This window comes from Filicampus tigris, chromosome 19, assembly GCF_054856515.1.
Source record: "Filicampus tigris isolate MCC_2025a chromosome 19, RoL_Ftig_1.0, whole genome shotgun sequence".
Classification (NCBI taxonomy): domain Eukaryota; kingdom Metazoa; phylum Chordata; class Actinopteri; order Syngnathiformes; family Syngnathidae; genus Filicampus; species Filicampus tigris.
This window is the reverse complement of record NC_141235.1, coordinates 13,385,226-13,407,338: the sequence shown is the minus strand read 5'-3', so window position 1 is coordinate 13,407,338 and position 22,113 is coordinate 13,385,226. Positions and strand designations below refer to the sequence as shown.

At 39.2% G+C, this 22,113-nt stretch overlaps 1 protein-coding gene across 1 annotated transcript; it reads right to left on the bottom strand.

Moving 5' to 3' along the window:
• Positions 1 to 498: 498 nt before the first annotated feature.
• Positions 499 to 22,113, bottom strand: rac3b (Rac family small GTPase 3b). The gene is made up of 6 exons (XM_086015660.1): positions 21,891 to 22,113; positions 17,129 to 17,200; positions 12,812 to 12,929; positions 5,873 to 5,935; positions 5,167 to 5,326; positions 499 to 3,423 (listed from the first exon to the last, which is right to left on the bottom strand). The coding sequence occupies exons 1-6, from the start codon at positions 21,923 to 21,925 to the stop codon at positions 3,293 to 3,295; spliced, it is 579 nt and encodes a 192-aa protein (XP_085871786.1). The 5' UTR covers positions 21,926 to 22,113; the 3' UTR covers positions 499 to 3,292.

Genomic DNA, 22,113 nt, shown 5'->3' with positions numbered 1-22,113 from the left:
TCGCTCACGAGTCTCGCAAACAACGGTTTCGTATTCAATGTATTTTGGGCAACCACAAATTCACATTTGCTCTGCATGGTTTTCAAAATAGTTATTTTCAAGCAAATGATGGTACACTGAAAATCTATTAGCACTTATTATGAAATACCAATGTGATCAAATTAATCATGACATTGCAAAGATAAGGCTCAGTTTAAAAAAATAACAATATACGGTACTAATTTATGTGCTTGTACATTGCTGTGTAAAACTTCACTGGTTCATATCGAGACACTTGATTTTGACTCCATATCGGTTAATGAAGTAATCCTGCTGGTACATTAGTGAATGTGAATTCAATCAATATTTTACTAGTAGTGAAGCTATTGACCACTCTCTGTAATCTTGAAACCCCGTGATGAAAACCAAAACCGATTTGAAAAAAAACAACGAGCCAAATTGAAGATAAAAGGAAAATTTCAATTGGCAGAAATGTCAGATAACTAAACAACACGCAGCTGTAATTGTCCATATCCAGGTACTTTTATTCCGTTTTCTTTGATTTACATGTAATGTCTCTTGTGTCGAATAAATCAGGACAAAAAGCCGGACGTACATATACATTTGTGTTTAGTATTCCAAAAAATTGAAATATTTAACCACACAGACGTGAAGTAATAAAATTTTTAAAAATGAGACACAGTTGGAACAAGTATACAATTCATCTTACATTACATACATACATGGCCAATGCATTTCAACCTCTCTAAGAATTACAGTGTGTCAAATAACCAGAGAACGTCCATGCAGTAGTAGATTAGGAATTGGTGCTGCATTTGTCAGCTTTACTTCGACACCTTATCTAGGCAGGACAACACAACATTTTTCAACCACATAGTTTGCTATGCCAGCCAAAAAAAACAATCAAGACAAAAACGGTAGGAGTGCTGTATCTCTCCAATAGGGGGAGACAAACACACCATAGCCCTGCACCCATACAGAAATGCATTTATTATATTTCATAAAAGGTGCATTTTTTTTGTCACCGACAGATAACCCAACTAAAATTGGCCCCTTTAGTTTACAACGTTAGCAACACTTCTAACTTCAACATGAATCACTTTGCCTTATTTTTGAGTTATAAGAGCTAAATAGGCTTCACTTAGGTATTCATAAAGCATTCATTTTCTAACAGTTATTTTGTACATCATAAGATGTCATTTCGTTTTGACAGCCGTGTTCATTACTGCAGTACAATATGAAATAGTACCAAAAATTTGACACTAAAAACTTGGCTTAAAACAATACTGTCGCTCATGCACTTTCCCCAGACTATCAAATGACGTCCTTACACGCACACACACACACGCGCACGCTTGCACACACACACACACACAACATCAAAAGAATGGCAGAATATTTTAAGACCCATGCAAACTCCTCCACCTTCAGAGGCAGCAAGGTTTTCGTTTGTCTGTCACATGTTCACAGTTAAGATGAAGTTACTCAAAAAAAGTAACATCAGACGATGATTGACCACAAACAACAAAATGTCCATATAATCAACAGGGAAGTCGAGGATTTCATCTTGCGTAACATGTTTGTTTGTTTGTTTTTTAAATGTATCTCAATAAATAAATTGATATCGAAAGTCACAACTGTCCTCTTATCCGCATAGTTTGGATCAATGCTGCTAATGTGGTCATTTTTATCCAGAGAATGAAAGAAATTCGTATTAGTCCAAAAGGAATACAGCACAATTTTAATAGATTTGATATTCCTTCATTGTGCTCGAAACATATGTTTAGTATAAACAAAAAGTCAGAAAAGAAGGATGCCATTAAAATTATATCTCCGCAACAACAGGTTTGCCAAATATGAGAAATTATACAACTCATGCAAGGTGGGCTAAGAGCAGTCATTGTCTTCTGGAAAACCCTTACATTATTTTTTAATTTTGAAATTCCATTAAATTGAGATGCAACACAGAAAAAAAATATTCCACTGACCCGCTAGTTATTAGCCCACAACATCAAGTGAAAACACCTTCTACCCTAAATCAGTTTGTTCCGAAATACAATACCTTTACTAACTACGTATTTGTAACAATTTGTTTTTCTAAACGGCCCTGCCAGGGTGTTAAGAACAAACATTCCAAATAATAATAAAATATGATATATATTCAAATATATAATTAACAGGACAAATAAAATGTCACTGACAGCTGATGACCTACAAATTTTCTGACACATGGGCCAGAATTTTCCTTAACTCATTCACTGCCATTGACGTATTTGTTTGTCTTTTCACAGTCTAGCCATTCAATCCCAGGAATTTATTTTGATACTTTTCAAATTTTTTCAAACATTAGGGTAAAAGAGGGTCTGAAAATATCTGGCAGTGAATGGTTAATAATTTCATTGTAATTCCAGGAGTATTCGATTTTTAAGTATTGCATCTTAATTATTATTCCCATGAAACATTATGATTCATTTAGGACAAATTTGACAGACTCGTTAAAATTTAGAATATTGTTCCCTTAGCTAAAATGTCTTTGCCATTTTGCTTAAATTTGAAATTCCGGGACTTATTTTACTGATTGCTAAATCTTACCCAATCTAACATGTTTTTCATCATATTGACTTTTTAAAGTCATTCTAACTAAATAGCAGGACAGCACTTCTTAGTATTTGTACTTTCATTCAGTAATATTTTCAAGTCATGATGCCTTTCAGCTTTAAATGTACAAACAAGTATTTTTCTATGAATCAATATTCGCCATGAAATTCCAGCGCTATTTTTACACAACGGCGTTCAATAACAGTTCCTTGATGTCATCATGCTTGAATCGTAATTTAAGGACTACGTTTTACTGACGGCTAAATCTTCAAGTAGTTCCTCATATGACTCTTCTAATCTAAGAATTGACTCCGTATTTTAAGACATGTTCACAGTTCACGTTCTATCAGTCAACACTGCATTCATTCAAGCAAGCAGGACTAAGAAAGACAAGATGTAGCGGTGTAAGACGAGTAATAGAAACCTTTGTTAGCCCTCATGGGAACTCAGTGTGGTTCTATGAATACAAAGTACTGTAGGTACACAGTCAATGTATTTGACCTTATTCAGTAATGAGAACACAATCAGAGAAATATTGGTCCTGTTGCCAATATCGCGTTGAAAAAACATCAATATAAAGAAAGCAATCTTAGCAGTGCACACCCACTCAAGCTAGTTTTGGCTCCTCGTCATCCTGGAGATGTAGTGGTTCTTGTTTAATGACTTGCAGTGACATGTTTTCGCAGTCTTCTTCTCAGAATATGGTGCACCTCTTTCCCCTCTTCTTCACAGGCGGGGGGCAGAGCACGGCTCGGATGGCCTCGTCGAACACTGTCTTCAGGCCTCGTTGGGTCAGCGCGGAACACTCGAGGTACTTCACAGCCCCTGAGGACCAGGAAAAGGCCATGATCAGAGATAATGTTTCCCGAAAAGATATTGATTCTCGGGACCACCGAGTCCGTCAATTGGAGTCAGCTTGGCAAAGGTGGTAGCGTCTCTCAACCATAAGCATTCTGATTGATCTTTCAAGGCTCACTGAATATTGTGTTTTAAGACTACGTGAACACAGAAACTAACAAATGAAAGATTCTAGTTTTCTTTAATCACAAAAAAAAATTGTAATCAGCAGTAGAACATGGGTTGGTTTCACCCAAATCGCCTATTCTGGACCAAAGAAACGCAGAAAACAACCAGTGACTTTTATGATTCAAAATTTTTGTTTTAAAGACGCCTCAATCATCTGAATAGTCCATAAAATGATCGTATTTATTTAGTATTTAGAAATATTCACCAGTGTAAGTTTTACATTTGACACACTTTACAAACTATTTGCACGCTGTTTTGTAGTAGTAGTAGTATTCAGTTGTGTGTGTGCATGTGCATGCATCGTGCCATGCATGTGTGTGTGTTTATACGTGTGCACGTACAGTATGTGTATGTATGTACGTTTCGTCATCACTTCTACTTCTAAAATTAACTAAACATCTTTTCCGTCTTTTGTGACACTGCTTGAAGTAGATTTAATGTGTCAAACACTAGTCGAATTTCCAGTTGTGCCATGTTCAAAAGCATACACATTGCTTTGATACAGGGTGATCTCATCCAAGAGACCCAGTACTGCCATCTGCTGGCATTTTGCAAGAGATTTAGAGCGATTTTATTTCTCTTATTAAATATCCATAGGGTTCGAGGGACACCATCTCGCCCAGACTTCAAATTCGTGCCAAACGGAATCTACTTCTGTTAGCGCTGCCGTTACAGACGGCTTCTGCTTCCGGGTAAACGACCTCTGGTCACTTTGTAATCGGGATTTTAGAATATCCCTGCAATTTCGCATTTTGGATTAACATATTTTGGATTCTTCGTGTTAATCTGGGAATACAAAAAATAACAACAGGAAAACGATACGTAATCCAATTTAATGGCTATATTTTTATGCAATATGGCTCTAAATTGTATTTTTTAAACCAGCTCCATTTATTGAAAAACGAGAAAACACCCAATTTTTTTGTTTTCAGATTTGCGTACCAAAATCGGAAATAGAATGAACGGAAGTTACACGGACCGACGTCCTTGTGTAAACAAACATAGTGTGTTGGATATAAATGAATATGAATCGTTTTTTACGATTATGCCAATTTTGTAATCGTGGAGTGTCCATCCATCCATTATCTGTACCGCTTCTCCTCACAAGGGTCGCGGGGCGTGCTGGAGCCTATCCCAGCTGTCTTTGGGCAGTAGGCGGGGGACACCCTGAACTGGTTGCCAGCCAATCGCAGGGCACACAGAGACAAACAACCGCACTCACAATCACACCTAGGGGCAATTTAGAGAGTCCAATCAACTTACCATGCATGTTTTTGGAATGTGGGAGGAAACCGGAGTGCCCGGAGAAAACCCACGCAGGCACGGGGAGAACATGCAAACTCCACACAGGGAGGCCGGAGCCGGGATCGAACCCACGACCTCTGAACTGTGAGGCGGACGTGCTAACCAGTCGACCACCGTGCCGCAATCGTGGAGTGTGGTAATTGTAATTCAATTTCATTTAATTGCACAGCCTTAGAAATGCTGTAAATACATCAAATCAAATGCACCCCCCTTGACATTTGGAAAACATGATCTCACCAATCTCTCTTGCCATGGCCAGACCCTGCGGGTAGGTGATGGGGGAGAGCTTCTTGTCCCGCAGCCTCTCAATGGTGTCCTTGTCATCTCGCAAGTCGAGTTTGGTGCCCACGAGGATGATGGGCGTGTTGGGGCAATGGTGTCTCACTTCGGGGTACCACTGAAGCGCCACACATACACAGACACGCAAATGCAAGGACACACAGATACATACACGCATCCGCACAAATGCATGTCCAAGTTGGTGACAGGAGAGAAAGCGAGAAGTTAGTTTGATACAGAGGCAGAGTGTTGCACGCCTTTCCATCATTGTGAGAAAATTGGCGACGGATCTATCTGGAATGGAAGCATGTATGGGCACAGAATATCCTCGGGCAAGCTATACACACACACTACACTGCGAGCTTTGACCCTCAGAAAAGTGTGATTTGGTATGAAAGCATCTCATGATGCTCAGCAGACAAAACCACAGAGGGCCGGCACGCTCACTTTGCAGAGTGTTTGAACTCATTCAGACCTCATCTTGCAACCCTTTTCGTGGCCCAGAGGGTACAAATCCGCTAGATTGTAAAACGAGGTCTGGACGAGTAGTGGGCAGTGTAATAAGCCAGGTGGAGCCAAAGATGTGCCTCGTTGTGGTCAGACTCGGCGTGGCGGGAGTAAAAGGGAAGGGAGGGGACTTGGGGCGATCAGTCAGCGTACTGACCTTAGCTCGGACGTTCTCAAAGGAAGCCGGACTGACCAGGGAGAAGCATATCAAGAACACATCCTGGGAGAGAACCAAAAACATGACTAGTTGAGAGCAAGATCTGTATGCATGAGACTAGCTGCGTGTGTGTAGAGAAGACCGAGTGTTGTCGTAAATTCAAATTGATTTTTGCTGATTTGTCAGTGCTAAGTTACATACAAAGTAAAGATAATGTTACTCCTTGTTTAGGGATATAACGGTGATTTTCAATGCAGTACATTTTTTTGCTTCTCAAATAAAGTGGCTTTTATTAAGTAAAGTATAGTTCAGTTATATTTAACTTTTAAGTGTAATGCATTCGCATTTAATCTTTTATGGTTTGTTTTAATTTTTTGTATTGGAAGTACACTGTTTATTTAACTTTAACGAGCAATTCCATATGGCAATTTTTTTCATTTTCTACACTTAAAGGTGAAGTCAACCCCCAAAAATTCCTTGTACTAAAAAGTTCTATGCGCCTGCATTAGTCTAAACATGGCATTCTGATTAATGTTGCATTTGTGGAATATGAGTTAACTCATTCAGTGCCGGACGATGTTCTCAAATGGGAAGCGCCGGTGCCAGCCATTTTTGACCATTTTGACTAATTTTTTAAGGTCTACAGAAAATTTTGTTCTGTATTTGTATAAACATGGAACCTATCAATGCTCTTCTTTCATCAGAAAAAAAAGTATGTTTCTACCCTTCACTGTTCTTTAGTAAACAGCAGTTGAACATTGTTCATGTTTCTTGAAAATAGTTGTTTGCTTTATTACATCATAAAGAACCCCCCGCCCCCCCCAAAAAAATGGCAAAATAAGTTTATTACAAAATAAACACTGCACAATGTGTGTTCACGTCGACGCCTCTAAAAGGGGTGGTCACTTCTCTCCTGTCTGACTGTACATTAACACTGGAACATGTTTCTGGGGAATTCAATTTCATTTTCCACACGCAGGGCGGTAACCACGATCACGTGCCCGTTACATCATCCCTTTCCTTTCAAACAAGGATGACGATTGGACTATGTCACCTTTCTTTGATTGAAAATACCGTGTTGTAAAACGAGAGTCCTTCCGCATGCCACCTGTCACGTGGTGTCGCCGTCGAGCATACACACACACTCAAGCGCTGCATATAAGGACTTGGGCTGTTCTGGCCGTTGTGAAAAACTAGCCACTCCTGCCATCTAGTGGTGATTTTTCATATTGGAAGTAGGGGTAGACCGATTATCGGCCGGGCTAATTATCGGCACAGATATTTGGCTTTTTGACGAATATCGACAGCTGCCTTTTTTAAAACTCTGATGGCCGATAATAAATCAATTTAAAATTGTGGAAATCAAAACAAAAACATTTCTGTCATTTTGAAATTTTCATTTACTGTAGAAAACTACATGTAGCTATCGTTTAAATTTTCATTTATCCTTTATAAGACATGCTGACAACCCCGGGTGCTCCCTGAACTTTTTGTTCGAATTTTATAACAGAGATGTATATTGTCAAAAATGTCTTGAATAATTTAAAAAAAAAAAAATCAAAATTATGCAAACCTGGCACATTGTTCAATAAACATGCTTAAAGATGTTGCAACAAAGTTAAGAGTAAAATTTTCTTTAGATTTTGATGCCAATATTTTCCTTTTTACTGAAAATGAATATCGGCTCAAAATATTGGTTATCGGCCTTCTTGACTACTAATAATCGGTATCGGCCCTGAAAAAAGCTTATCGGTCTATCTCTAATTGAAAGCACTCCCAAAGTCTTGATACTTGCTGGGGACCTGTGCAAAATCCTTTATTATAGTTTAAAAAAAAAAAAAGAAAAAATTATTAATACACCATGGCATCCACGAACAATGTTTCTGCAGAAGTGTTTATAAGTTTTGGCGTCAAATGAGTTAAGCAGCAAAATCCACCCGTTTTGGGCCATCTCAGGGGTCAGCAATTTTGTCATTTGCCTGAGCAACTGTGATGTCATTATCGGTCGACAAAATGGTCGCCCCCTGAGATGTACAAAAACAGGTGGATTTTACTGCTCAACTCATATTCCACAAACACAATACTCACCAAAATGTCGTGTTTAGACTAGTGGGACTACATAGAGCATATTCTTCTAAAGAACATTTTTGGGTTGACTTCCCGTTCAAGCACATTATTAATATTTAAACTGCACATAATATCACTGTGACTACAATAATATGAAATAAAAACATCTTTCTCAGTTTCGTTGCACGCATAAAGGCCTTTTCACACTGCACTTAGCAGCCCGTCATTAACAAACCTATTCACTGTGTAAGTGGTGAGGGGGCGGCACTAAGGAATGTAGCGTGGCAGAAGTACGTTTGCTGCGACGGCAAGGCGCCTGGAATTAAAAATTGTTCTATTCGAGTGCCTTGTTGCCATGACGTCAGAAAGCGCCTCTAATAAAAGAGGCGCTGGCAGAGCGATTTAGTTTTAGTGCAATTTATTTAGAGGTATGAGGACAATGGAGGAAGCCTCACTAAATGTGGTGCCTCACTGTCCCGTGCTTTGGGACACATGTTTCAGACACAGCTCCCTGCTCAACCCGAAATGAACCTCGAAGCAGTTTTGGTGGAACTCTAGCTCATGAAAGAGATTCAACTATCCAATTCCATTAGTAAAGGATCCACCCATTCCCTTTTTTTCTGCTGCTCATCTCATCCTCCTTAAAATGAGCAAAGCCAAGGGTTTCTTTTTTTAGATGGTACGTGGTGGAAAAAACACTGATAAACCATTTTATTAAATGTATGTGACTTATCCTTTAACAATTATAGGACACTGAAGTACTAGGAGGTACAAATGTGCAACACTCGATAATTATTTGACTACATCGCAAGATTTTTTAAAAAGTTGTATGGCTATTTATTTTATAACTCGGCAGCTTTTTGCATTATCATTATAAAACCACACATTCGGAATGCTGTAATAGAATGCTGTCATAAATCCTTCAACTCTTGGTGGCTTGGTGATGCCATATTCTGGAGAAAATATTTTAACTGCGATTATTTAAATCCTAAATAACCATTTAAATAAATTCTATTTTATTTCCCATATTTGTCAATGTTATTTATTTACTGGTATTTAATAATACACAAATTAGTTGGTAGTAATCATGTGTTGCGTCTGACTGCCTTAAAGGACTGCCTTAAAGGATACGCACGAGGATTACGGGAAATGGCTCCTTGTCCGAAAAAAAAAGATTTATAGTCAAAATAGATTGCCCTATTTATATAATTTAAGGTAATTATTACTACACTCATTTTGTTATAGCCTTGATATTATAAAGTGTACGTTTGATATATAAACTCACGTTTGCACGTTAATGTATACATTTCATCAACGTATACTACAAAAATATTTCAAGAGACAGACAATTTCTTAAATTTTGCTGAGTTATTAAGGGCTAGAGGGTAAAAATGCAATCCATTTAATTCTGTTTTAGGAGTGCTGTATTTCTAAGGTAAGTTAGCAACAAAACCAGAACAGTCACCAATTTCCAAAACTGCACTATACTTGTCGGTAGGGTTGTCACAATACTAAAATTTCAAACTCAATATCGATACCCACTATTTTGATACCACGGAGATAAAAAACCGACAAATACTTTAAAAAGGCATAAAAAATATTTTACATGAACAAGAAATGGCTGGTTGGCCCTCCTGCTGCCGCACTGGCCATACTTAGCAGCAGTAAAGCGTAGAACTGCAAGCAGCGTCGCTGTGAGGGCTCTCCTGCAGGGCTGCCGCAAATGATTATTTTGCTAGTCGACTAATCACCAACGGGAGTCGCGATTAGTTGATTTATTGGATCATATGTGAATCACGGCATAATCGCACCAGCAAGCAGCTGCTCTTATATGACCATCGGTAGCTTACAGCTTGAATTCTTTACGTTATGTACAAAAAAATATCAAACACAATTAAGGTTGAAAGTACATTCAATTTGTCTTAAACTTTGCATTCCTGACATTTTTATACATGATGGAGTAATTGAAATTGAAGGCGATACTGTGGCCTTAATTTTTTAAAGATATGTTAATTGTATTTTAAAATGGAACCAAAACTATATACTATGCTGACTAGTCAACATATTTCACTTTGCTTGGCCACCAAATCGGGGAAAATGCACTATGCTAAAGAAAACTAAACCTTAATTAGTTTTGCTTCTCTCATATGTACAATTTGATTTACACATTCAAAATGTGTAAGGGCTTGTGGCAAATAGTCATGTTATGTAAGTACTGAGATGTCCGAGTTCATAAACGCAACACAGAGGCACACGGTAGCCTGCGTGGGCTAACGACAGCTAGCTTCCAAAAACGACTGTCTTATATCAGAAATGAAATCGGGCATCTGCCGCAGCGTTCTTCTTTATGAGATGTTTGTTTATCACTGCAGTCCTCGTATGAAAGGGAAGTTTGCATCATATTAAGTATTTTTATGAAATACGCTCGGACTTTTGGATTTTTTAATTTTTCTAAAGAATTAAAAAATAAAGTCATGTTCTACTGAATCAAAAGCTTTATAGAAATCCAGAAATAGAATATAACTGTTGTCATTGATTAGTTCAGAGTAATCTAGAATATCTAGCACCAATCTAATATTATTAGATATGTGCCTGTTATTCATAAATCCGGACTGAGATTCGTCTATGATCGCATCCAATACTAGTTTGAGTCGTTTGGCAAGTGTAATTGCTAATATCTTGTAATCGTTATTTAAAAGACAAATAGGGCGCCAGTTATCAAGCAGCAACACGGCTTTTTTGGATTTAGGAATGAGCGTAATCAGACCTTGTGTTAATGTAGGAGGGAGCGAATCATTATCAATGCTTTCTGTAAATACTTTAAAAATAAGGGAGCTAACCATTCTGCGAACGCTTTATAAAACTCTGAAATAATTCCATCTACCCCGGGAGATTTATTAGGTTTAAGCCTATTAACTGAGTCGGTAATTTCTTGGAGAGTCAAAGGAGCGTCACAGATCTCTCTAATTATGTCAACACTGTTCACTTTAATTGAATCTAGGAAAGCAGACGCAATCCTATTACAATACTGAGAAGTGTATTATTTGTTGTAAAAATTTGAGCAGTATATAGCAATTTGTCTGAGATCATCACAGATAACATTATCAATTTTAAGTTGCCGGATAGTGTTAATTTTAGAGTTCGATTTTTCTAATCTAAAAAAGTATGCCGAGTTTCTCTCCCCCTCTTCCATCCATTTTTGCCTCGATCTTACAAAGGCACCTTTTGCTTTAAGCATATATAAGTCGTCAAGCTTGCTTTGATATTCAGTGAGTGTCTCTTTTTCATTAACAGAAAGACATGCAGGAGATTTTTTAGAAAGCGAAGTTATGATAGAAGTGATCTCATCTTCCTCTAACCTTTTCAGTTTAGCTAAATCACTGCTATATTTTCTTACATCCTTAGCAATTTCAAATTTCATAAGTTCCCACTTATTACTATAAGTGTTGTCAGTTTGGGCCTCATTCCAGTACTTCAGGATAATTTTTTTAATTTCAATTTTTACCTCTTCATTTTTCAAATTCATCTTCCAATATGAGGGATTATGGCAAGCAGAGGGAAACAGAGGGATAAGAATGCGAATAGCTTTGTGATCTGTTAAAGGAGTGGCCAAAATTTGTGTCGTTGTATATTCCTTAAGACTTCTCGATACTAACCAATAATCAATCCTAGATTGAGAAGACCCCGATTTGTTAGACCATGTAAATACTTTCTCAGTTGGGAATTTTAAGTCAAATCTTTGCATAAGAAGCTTCAAGTAACAATTTACATTACTATTTTGTCTTGAAGGCCATCGATCTCATTTATTATCAAGCGCAACATTAAATTCCCCGCCGATGCTAACGACGATTAGCTTGACACACAATGCTTTTGTTTTACATCACAGATGACCCGGATTACCTCTACTGCGCATGTGCCCTGCAGACAGGCAGGCATACATTTCAGCCTGCGGGAGACTAGACATTTTCGAGAAAAACACAGCGGCAAATAATCAAATTACGGGTATCAGTTTAGCGCGTTATTTTTGGCCTTAATCCCTTTTGACGACATCAATTTTTTTGATCGTGTGATTAAGGTTTCCATAGCAACCAGCGGCTGCCAGCCTTGACGGCTGCTGGTGACCATGATCTATTCATGTATATTTAAAAATAAGCTTTAGAGTAGAGGAGGCGTTACATCTGCTTCAAAATATTGACGATGAGGATGAATTGCTCGGCTGGCACAAGGCTGTGGACCCCCTGCCCCAGTGATAGTTGTGACGTACATTGTTGGTAGTGTAACCCTTAAAAGTTGTTCTTCCTTATCTTCGGAGGATGTGGTATGGCGAGTTACAATATAGGTTTGACTTTATGTATTTCTTCTGGCGTCTTCCTTGGTAAAGACAACCGACACGGCAGGACAGTGTTTTGTTTCTTGCCTCGCTCTAATTCACCTCTCTCTCTCTCTCGTTTCTTCTTTGCTCAGGAAATGGGCCGTACCAAACCAAATCAAAAAGGAATAACTACTTAAGCACAATATAAATAAATAAATATATACCCACAAAACAATATTGCAAAAATTTTAGAAAAATAATAAATACAAAATAATATGTATGTATTTTATAACAGCACAACAGACACACGCAGCGCGAGAGCCAAAGCTCTCAGCGGTCCACCAACTGCTTCTCATTCATTTATCTGACACAATTTACATTAAAATATACCCACAACAGAATTTCAATAAACAAAATATACAGTATACATTTTATTTACCTATATTATTATTATTAGCATCATCAAATGGCTGGCCAACAGAGTAAATGAGCTTATTAAAAAAAGATGAACAGAAAGAGTGCAGCAACAGAATGTTTACTGTGAGAGCAGGTTTGATTACCGTCTGTGGGTAAGATAATGGTCTGAGCCTGTCGTAGTCCTCTTGTCCTGCTGTATCCCAAAGGCCCAGATTGACTGGTTTACCATCCACCATCACATTGGCGGAGTAGTTGTCAAAGCTTAAAGAAGGAAAGATTGATACTTGATAAAAGTGACCAGATTTTGTAGCCCTACCTAATAGTATGAAGCTTGTTTGTCTGTGCTGTATGTGCTCTGCGATTGGCCGCTGAAAGTGCATCTGCGAATTAGGGCTGAACAAATACGTTGAACAATGACGTTGCACTGTAGTAGAATGCAATTTTCAAATCATAAAGGCTACAATTTTGGGGGAAAAAAAACAAAACGTGCCTCAATTTGGTCAGGCAGTAGGCTTTATTTTTACACATGTATATTTATCTGCAGTATATAGTTTCTTGATACGTTCAGAGCTTCAGTAGTGCCGTCCACATGACAAGACCAAAACATCTATGTATAATAAATCTGATACTGTTTATTGTAATACAGATTCATTTATTGCTTGTGTTTGTTAAAAAATACACGTGAGGGTGACCTGAGGGGGAAAAAAATCATTCAGCCCTGTGGATCTCATTTTTTTCCCCCACTTCACTCGAGCAGAGGTGTATCTGAATTTCACCGATAACTGAAGTTTTGTCTTGCAACTCAATGCAAAGAATCGACCAAGCAACGGCTCATAACTCGTACAAGTTGCAATATTAAAAAAGATTAATACAAACAACTTACAAGCACTTTATTACAGTCTACTATTGTTAGGGATGTGTTGCTTCATTTATATAAAAGATATTTTGGCACCACAATGTGTGAATTTGTCTCATGCCAAAAAATAAATAGAAATGGGAAATCCCTTTTCTGTATTGGCGCAATGCATCATGAAATATATTTGATTTTCTAGTCCAAGTCGTTTGATTTTGAGATCTGTGATCTGCCGATACCCCGATCCGATACCGATTCGACTCCTGATCCGATACCGATTCGAGTCCTGATCCGATGCCGATTTGAGTCCTGATCCGATACCGATTCGAGTCCTGATCCGATACCGATTCGAGTCCTGATCCGATACCTCGGCAATGCATGAAGAAAAAAAAGTGTGCATCTGATATTTCTCAAATTAATATAGAAATATACATACATCAACATGTATATGTTATTATATATTTATATTTTATGGAACATTCCACCAAATAGTGCCACTTTCTTTTTGTAATACTCAAAATAAACTCAAAGTTTGATATTTTTTCCTCTTATTTTTATGCACAACATTTGGTCATACACATATTGCATTGCTTCATCTCAGAACTTGTTTTATCATGTCAGTTTTTTTTGTACTGAATTTCTTAATGGGTTTTAGCCATGACATTTACACTAATTGAATGGTAACTTAAAACACAATACAATGTGCTGGATGCTTTATAAAAATGTATTTCCATTTTATTACCTGGGCATGCAAATGGGACCAATTTGGTTGTACAGTATAGCCCATATAAGCATTACCGTAGAGCACAGGTGTCAAAGTCAAGGTCCGGGGGCCAGATCCGGCCCGCAAGCTCATTTCATGTGGCCCGCGAAGGCAAATCATGTGCGTCAACTTCACGTTTCTTGCAAATTGTTTTCACTTTTAACACAGAGATACTGAAGTGTGTTATTTCAATCAATCAAATTTATTTATATAGCACTTTTCATACAAAAAAAATGCAACTCAAAGTGCTGTCCAATAAAAATGTCCAAAACACAACATAAAATGAAGACCGGCTACCGCCCTCCCTCCCAACAATCCCAAAGACATATTGTATATCCGCCAGTACATCAGCACTCGCAATACACACACACCCACACCCACACACACACACACACAAAGCACACAACCTGATGAACTGTGTTAAAAAAGACATGACAAGGCACAGAGAAACCATATGAGGAAAGGCTACCCAAGGGGGGCTCATCCACGCTGAGGGGAATGACAGCCACGGGCCACGGGGAGTGCCACCATCACAGAGACCCCTGGCCCAGATTAGCCGGGGAGATCCCACACCTAGTGTAGAGGCCCCCGGTCCGGTCACCTGACCTGAGGAGCCCCTGCGGGTGACGCCCCCCGCGGGAAGTGCAGCCACCCCCCCACGCGGAGGCCCCCCATGAAGAAACACTGGAGCTAAAAGCTAAAACCAACATAAAAAAAAACAAACTAAAAGACAAGACAGTAATATAATCTAAGAACTCAAATCAGTATGTTAAAATATGATAAAGCAAAAATAGTCCCCAATAAAAAGAAAAAGAGAAAATCCTTATTTAAATTATTTAAAAGCCAAACTAAAAAGGTAGCTTCCTCTTAAAAATATCAACAGTCTCTGCGGACCTGATGTCCTCTGGCAGGCTATTCCAAAGTTGAGGACCAAAATGGCTGAATGCAGCCTCGCCGTGGGTTTTGGTCCTCGCCCTAATTTTTCAAAATGTTTTCCACAAAAATTAATTTGTTCCCACTCCTCCCCTATAAAATAAACAGCAAAATAATTGAACAAATAATTACTTACAGTCTTATATTTTCAAAACTAGCTATCCATCAATTTGTTGCGTATATGTGATCATATAAGGCGATCATACGTTTATATTCAGAGTCATAACGGCCCTCTGAGGTAGAGGTAAGATCTTTAGCCCAAGCCCGAGTCCGACCCCCGAAGCCTAAAATGTCAATCATTACGTTCGGGTCGGACCGGGCTTCTTTCTCACTAACTTTTTTTTTTAATTAAATGTAGTTTATAAAAATGTATACTAAAATGTGTGGATACTAAACTAAGGAAACTAAGGTCCGCAAAAAAACAGAAGTCGCCTCATCACAACACGTACTGTACTTTAGTACTTTAGTACTACACTCTTGCAATGACAATTCAGAGAACTCCTTCCTGTCTCTGTCTATTATCCACCCGTCATTGTTCTTCTTTGTTTCTCTGCCTCTCTCTCTCTCTTAAAAGTGCTGCGCTAGATTCTTAAGGACGTACTGCTGCTGTGGTTTATGGCCCAATTTTCAACCCGTCAAAATCACAGACGGCCTTAAATATTTTCCGTCAACTCTTAAAAAAAATCCGTCAATGATGGAAAATTGTCGGTTAATGTAACCTCTGCAGACACAGAACTATGAAAGATGTAAATATTTAGACAGTCTTGTTTAACTTAGATTTCGTTACAAAACACAGGCTTTAATTTGTGATCATAAATCACCCTTCCTCCTCCCGAGTCCTCACAAATAAAATATGAAATTTCGGGTTTGCTTCGGGCTCGGGCCTGCAGATCAAGTTAATTGGTTGGGCTGGGTCGGGCTTTAATACCCGCGGGCCTGGGTCGGGTCAGGCTGTTTTTTTTTTTAGGCCCGATCTTACCTCTACTCTGAGGGACACCACAACTGCGATGTGGCCTCTGACTAAAATGAGTTTGACACCCCTGCCGTAGAGTGAGGGATTTCTCTGTTCGACACATTTGATTTAACGGTAAAAAATACATTTACATTGTTATTTAAAGGCTTGTGCAGGCTAAAATGAATAGCCCAGACAGCTGCGTATGTTGGGTACGTGCGTGACTTCTCTCATCTACAAATGACGCTATTGATTAATGACCTCGTTAAATGCAACCAGTGGGGAACAAGCTTGCTTGTCAATAAATAATTTACAGTCGTTAAACTTCTATTTGAAGTTGGTTGTTTGGACGTGTCACAAATGCTAATCTGTCCGTCGCGCTTCTCAGCTGTCTCAACTCTTTGACGATGCCGTTTTGCGAGAAGGCTGTGGCTTCTTCATATCAGGCAAGGCAGACTTATTTAAATTGTATCCTTTTGGCTTGCCTCTCGCTTCAAAGAAGCTATGAAGACAAACGCAACGCTGTCCGCAGCGGGGGAGAGTGACATGTCTGTTGGGTGTGTGGGGCACATAAATTACATCGGGCCGGGGAAAAAAAAAAAGTCACACTATTGTGTTGTATAAAACTAAGACACTACTGTACTATTTGGCAATATATTTGCACACTTGGATTATTTTGGAGCTTTGTGACCTTTTAAAAGTTCAGAAAATAATTAAAAAAAAAAAAAAGATCTTTCTCACCCGGAGCAGTTGAAAATCACGTGATCGGCCCCGATTTCCGATCACTCGAACGGACCGGCACAGCCCTACTAGTGAGCATCATTGTTCACTTTCTTTCAATGCATTTTGGAATACATTGAGGGCATGATATAGGGTCTAATCCCCCCCCCCCCCCCCCAAAGCCCCCCGCCCCCCAAAAAAGAGCAGTACTAAATGACCTAGTACTTTGTTTTACTCACACAGTGGGGATGTACTCGCCAGGGAATGCATTGGTGGTGTAGCTAATCAGCAGACAGGTCTTACCCACAGCCCTGAAAGACAACGGAGAGACAAGTATTGCATACAGTATGTGTAAAATAACACTCTGAATATGGCTTATCGGTACACAGTGTGTGTCCTCCATTGAAAGGAGGAAGCTACTCCCTTTCAGTGAATGCCACACAGACACTGGCCTACATTCATGTTGCCTGAGGGCCACAGTTGGCCTCTGGTTTTACCCCCACCGCAACCCACATGCACATTTGTAATCACAGACAAAAGTGACCTCTAACCTACTCACACACAATTAGTGATGCATGAAAGTGTTATGTGAGAGTGCCCAAAAAGTTTTTGGGAGGTGAGTTAGTTTAACTGTTTAAAATAATTTATAAGTGTGCACACAGAGAATGAGAGTGCGCAAAATGTTTATTTTTTTTAGTCACATTTTGAAAAGATGAACATTTATTCTCAAAGGACATTACAACTATTTCCTTGGAATTGTCACTTTCTGTGTTTTGGCCTGCCGGTAATGTGTCTTTCTCTTTGCTCACAAGTATACTTGTCAATGCAGTGAATTAAAAATGAACGTCGAATCTGAATTTTCGGATTCGAGTCGGAACGGCTTATCACATATTGTTGCAAGTATTGTCACAGAGGAATGTTTGGGTGGCAACACTCACATCTCTCAGCATCATTGCAGAATGAATCAGGTCAAGTGGTGAGCTAGCAGGGAGCTAACTCTACTGAGAAAAAAAAGGATGATCGCTGGCTGTAATCAAGCTAAAATAACAATGCTAATCGTGCGTAGCTGTCATTTCTCCGTTCCCTCTACCCCATACTCCAACGTTCTCTTTCGTGTAACCTTCCCATGCGACTATAGGACACCACAGAACTTGTGAAGGTTGCTACAGTACGTACATTTGTGGGGAGTGCACTTCGTGTGTGAAAGCGTGGTGCATTCAAATGAGAATTAAGTCCAATTGTTAAGCAGTCAGTCAATAAAGTCCAGCTTAGCAGTGTGTCAAGGCCTTTGTTTACTCGCTATTGGCCTCTGACGTCATCCCAGCAAGGGAGTTTGCAAACTTGGATGCTGTACCGCAGACAGAAATACCCATTTTAGCTTAGCGCTAGCAAGCAGCTGGTAGGACGCAAGCGGATGGATTTAAAATTGGTCCAAAAGAAGACCCGAGGTTCTGCCATTGGTCAGTGTATGGCGAGGGATCTTGGAGGTTAAAATATGTTATTTTAAACTAAAAAGGAAAGACTTTCTGTAGGTTGACGTGGCTGTTAGCGTGTTGGTGTACACTTTTTTATTTTTTTTATTTTATCTTTTATATACATTCTCGAATAGGAAAACATATAGCATTTTTCAGAAAACATTTGTCTTGATACAGTAGAAACAACAACAAAAAAAACATTTGCAAGTCTTTTACAAAAATCGCTTTAAGTGTTTAAAACCACAAAAATAAAGTAAAACAAAATTTGAAGGGTAACAATCATTGAGACTCTTCACATTCAAACAAACTATATTGTGTTGCAGTTTCTACCAAACCATTTATCCTTTCGTTTCTTTATACAATTAGGATTAAAGATTGGAAATATTTGTTTAACTCATTTTTGCAACATTTTAGTGACGGGAACTTATTTCAACATAAATTATTATATTTATCAAATTTGACAACGGAGACAATGTACACTTCAATATGTTTTCAAAAAAGTGAACATGAGGCTTGGTAAAGAGCTTTAGACAACATACAGTATAGTGGAAATAAAGCACTATATAAGTGCACTATATTTACCCGTGATCAAGTTGGATTTTTCATTTTTTTTGGACTATGACGTCTTTTTCGGGAAAAGTACAATTAGTAACACATTCAAATTGATTCGGGACTCATTGGTTAAACTATAAATGAACAGCGAATGTGGATTTTGGGTGCGAGTCCAAGCTCTCGTCACCTCCCTTTGTTCCTGCAGGAATCCATCTCATCGGCTCCAGGATTACTTTGTGTTACGGGTACTCCTGTTATGTTTTTTTTTTTAGCTTTGTATTTTCAGCATTTATCTGTCTTGTCGATGATTTTGTCCACCCGTGTGCATTCCACCCCCTTGTGTTAGCCACCCTTCCTCCTCCCTTGTGTGTCTCATCCAGGTGTTTCTCGTTGTCTTGTCAGTATGCTTGTATTTAAATGACTAGTTTTTGTTCTGTCCTTGACAGATCATTGTCTCTGTCATGTTCTTTGTTTCTCCTGGAGTTGTGTTTTGGTTTTCTAGTGTTTCTTTGCTACTTTGAGTTTTGGACTTTTCAAGATTTGTTTGTGCTGGTTTTTGTTAATAAATATTTTCTTCAGTACCCCTTGCTTCTCCTGCGTTTCTGCATTTGGGTCCTCCTTCCCGCAATCGTGACAACTCCTGTAATATTGTGTTCTCGTTTTCTTCAGATTAGGTGTTCCAGAAGTAAATGAGAAGTACTTCTATCTTATGTACTGTACATCAGGGGTCACTAACATGGTGTCCATGTGCAGCCCGCAATGTCCACATGAGCAGCCTCTGTTCTAACAACAGGAGTAGCCCCCTGTTCTAAGCTCACCAGTAATGGGACATTGTAATTTTTTAGACATGTTGTAGAAATTTATACAGTGGCAAGGATTTATGGAAATAAAGTGTTGCATATATTGATCTGTTGACTAATTATTAGGCCAAGACATGATCAGTGTCTTCACATAAATGAATATCATCAATTATTAATGACATGAATGTAATCTGAGCAAATTTGTTATTTCAGAAGTGTGTCTCAAACAGGTAGCCCTTTGCATTAATCAGTACCCATGAAGTATCTCTGTTGGTAACCTCTGGTGTAGATCGATTCTCTTATGCGCGTTTTTGTGCCTTCCTTCAATTTAGGCTCCCCCCACCTCATTTTTGTTTTCCTAACCCTGTGTGTTATTCCCGCAACCTTAAAAAGTGGAATACAACTGAACTGTACTTAAGACAGTGGCGGTCAGCCCTGTACCACACATAGAAGATCACTGACTATGTTTACATGCAGTCAATAACTCTTTTAAAGCTGTTGCACAAGGCCATGTAAATACCCGCAAAACCCCAATGAATAAAACACCTAGGTTATCTCCCCCCCACACACACACACACATTTGCTTGCACGCATAATACACGCGCAAATATTTTTATGACTATGATACGTGACGTCAACTGTGAAAAAAAAGATTTTTCGAAATTCCTGCTGACAAGTTTAGCAGATGATATTGGCAATACGCAGGGTTAGCGCCACACCGGGGCTAGGGCTATAGCCCCATCAGAAATATGTGTGGCTTCAGGCTCCTCCAGCAGTTTATTTGATATTCTAAAATATATTGATAAATTATTTTCTCAGCCCCCTTGTGTATCGGTCGAGCCCCCCTTTATCCCCGTGCGAGAAAAAATCATGAAGCCGCCCCTGGTACCATGACATTTACCGTAAATAGTAAATCTGTGGGTGATTCGTGATGGGAATTAGAATTAGTGAATATTTACTTACAAATTACAGGCAAACGGCTAGCCCGCTACCTCCATATGGTAACCGTTCACACGTTTCTCCTAAAATTCCCTTTGAGTCTCTTTTGAAACAGATCGCTTTAAGACCAAAACGTATCCAGTGACCTGTGTCAAAAACCTTACGCGGGATGAGCACTGGTCTATGGTCTATTATATTGTGACCAGTCCACTTAACTCCGGGAGAGCTTAAGGCCAACTAGTTTGAGAGTAGACGAGGACTTGACTTGGCGTGTCCCGCTCCATGTATTAAAAATGTAATCTTGAAAAAGAATCCACATTTTTAATTAATTTGTCTCTAATCTCTTTTTTCTGTAACTGTAACGGATTACAGCTACATTATTTTTTATCCTGAAGACGTAACACCTTCCGTTACTCCCCATTCCTGGTTATTATCGGGGTTGTAGTTTACTGAGAGGTGTTTCTTTAATATTTTTGTCCTTTTTATTTGCATCTATGTGCATGAAGCGAAAACAGCAATTAGGCAAACTGCTCACAGGACAGTGAATAACATGCTCTGCATTGGTCCAGTTACAGTGACACTACTACTACTGACCCACTAGGCCACTCCCTGCCTGTAAACGTGACGTCCATATGGTCCCAAACAATACATCTTCAAGTGTGCAACGAAGAAAGGCACGAAATGCAAGTGTTTCAAAGAAATGCACCAACTAGTGTCACCACTTACGGTTATTTTGCGGACTTGAAAACACGAACTGGGGCTTGTCTGTCGTTGCCAAGCTTAATAATGACGATCGTTTCACAGTGGCCTAAATGGACAAGTGTTATAGTGATTGTAGTATGGTAATGACGAAGATGCATACATGCAACTGAATGAAGAATTGGGGCAGCGGGGCCTGTTTGCTTGTTAACAGGACAACACATTCCTAAGCGTGCATCAGCACTTCAGCCTGCCTCCAGTGGCCTACAAGGCGTGTAGGTGGTCCGCATAGCATCCCGACGCATTTTAGCTTAATAATAACCTTACGATACTCTAAAGACCGCCATTAAGGGACGAACGAAATAGAACCACGAACAGAACAACAAAAACCTAACCAACATCGGGAACAGAGTGCACAAACATAGGGCGATCGACAGATCAGCGAGCCCCAGCCCCTTTTTCTACATAGCATCCTCCCATCATTTGCCCATAGACACATCAGGAGAGAGAGAATCTTGACAAGCATTTTTCCTTACCCGTCGCCGACCACCACGCATTTGATAGCTTGCATTTGTACACGAGCTGAGGGCTTCCGGGGAGCCGGCGCTGGTCGTTTAATAGATCCGACAGGGTGTACTTAGGACTCGGATGAGAGCAGCGGGCCAGTCCGCTCCGCGAAGGCGCTGCAGTGAAAGGAGAGACGACGAGTGATGCCGAGCAGGTCCGGAAAGTACCGAACGACTGTCTCAAATGGTAAAG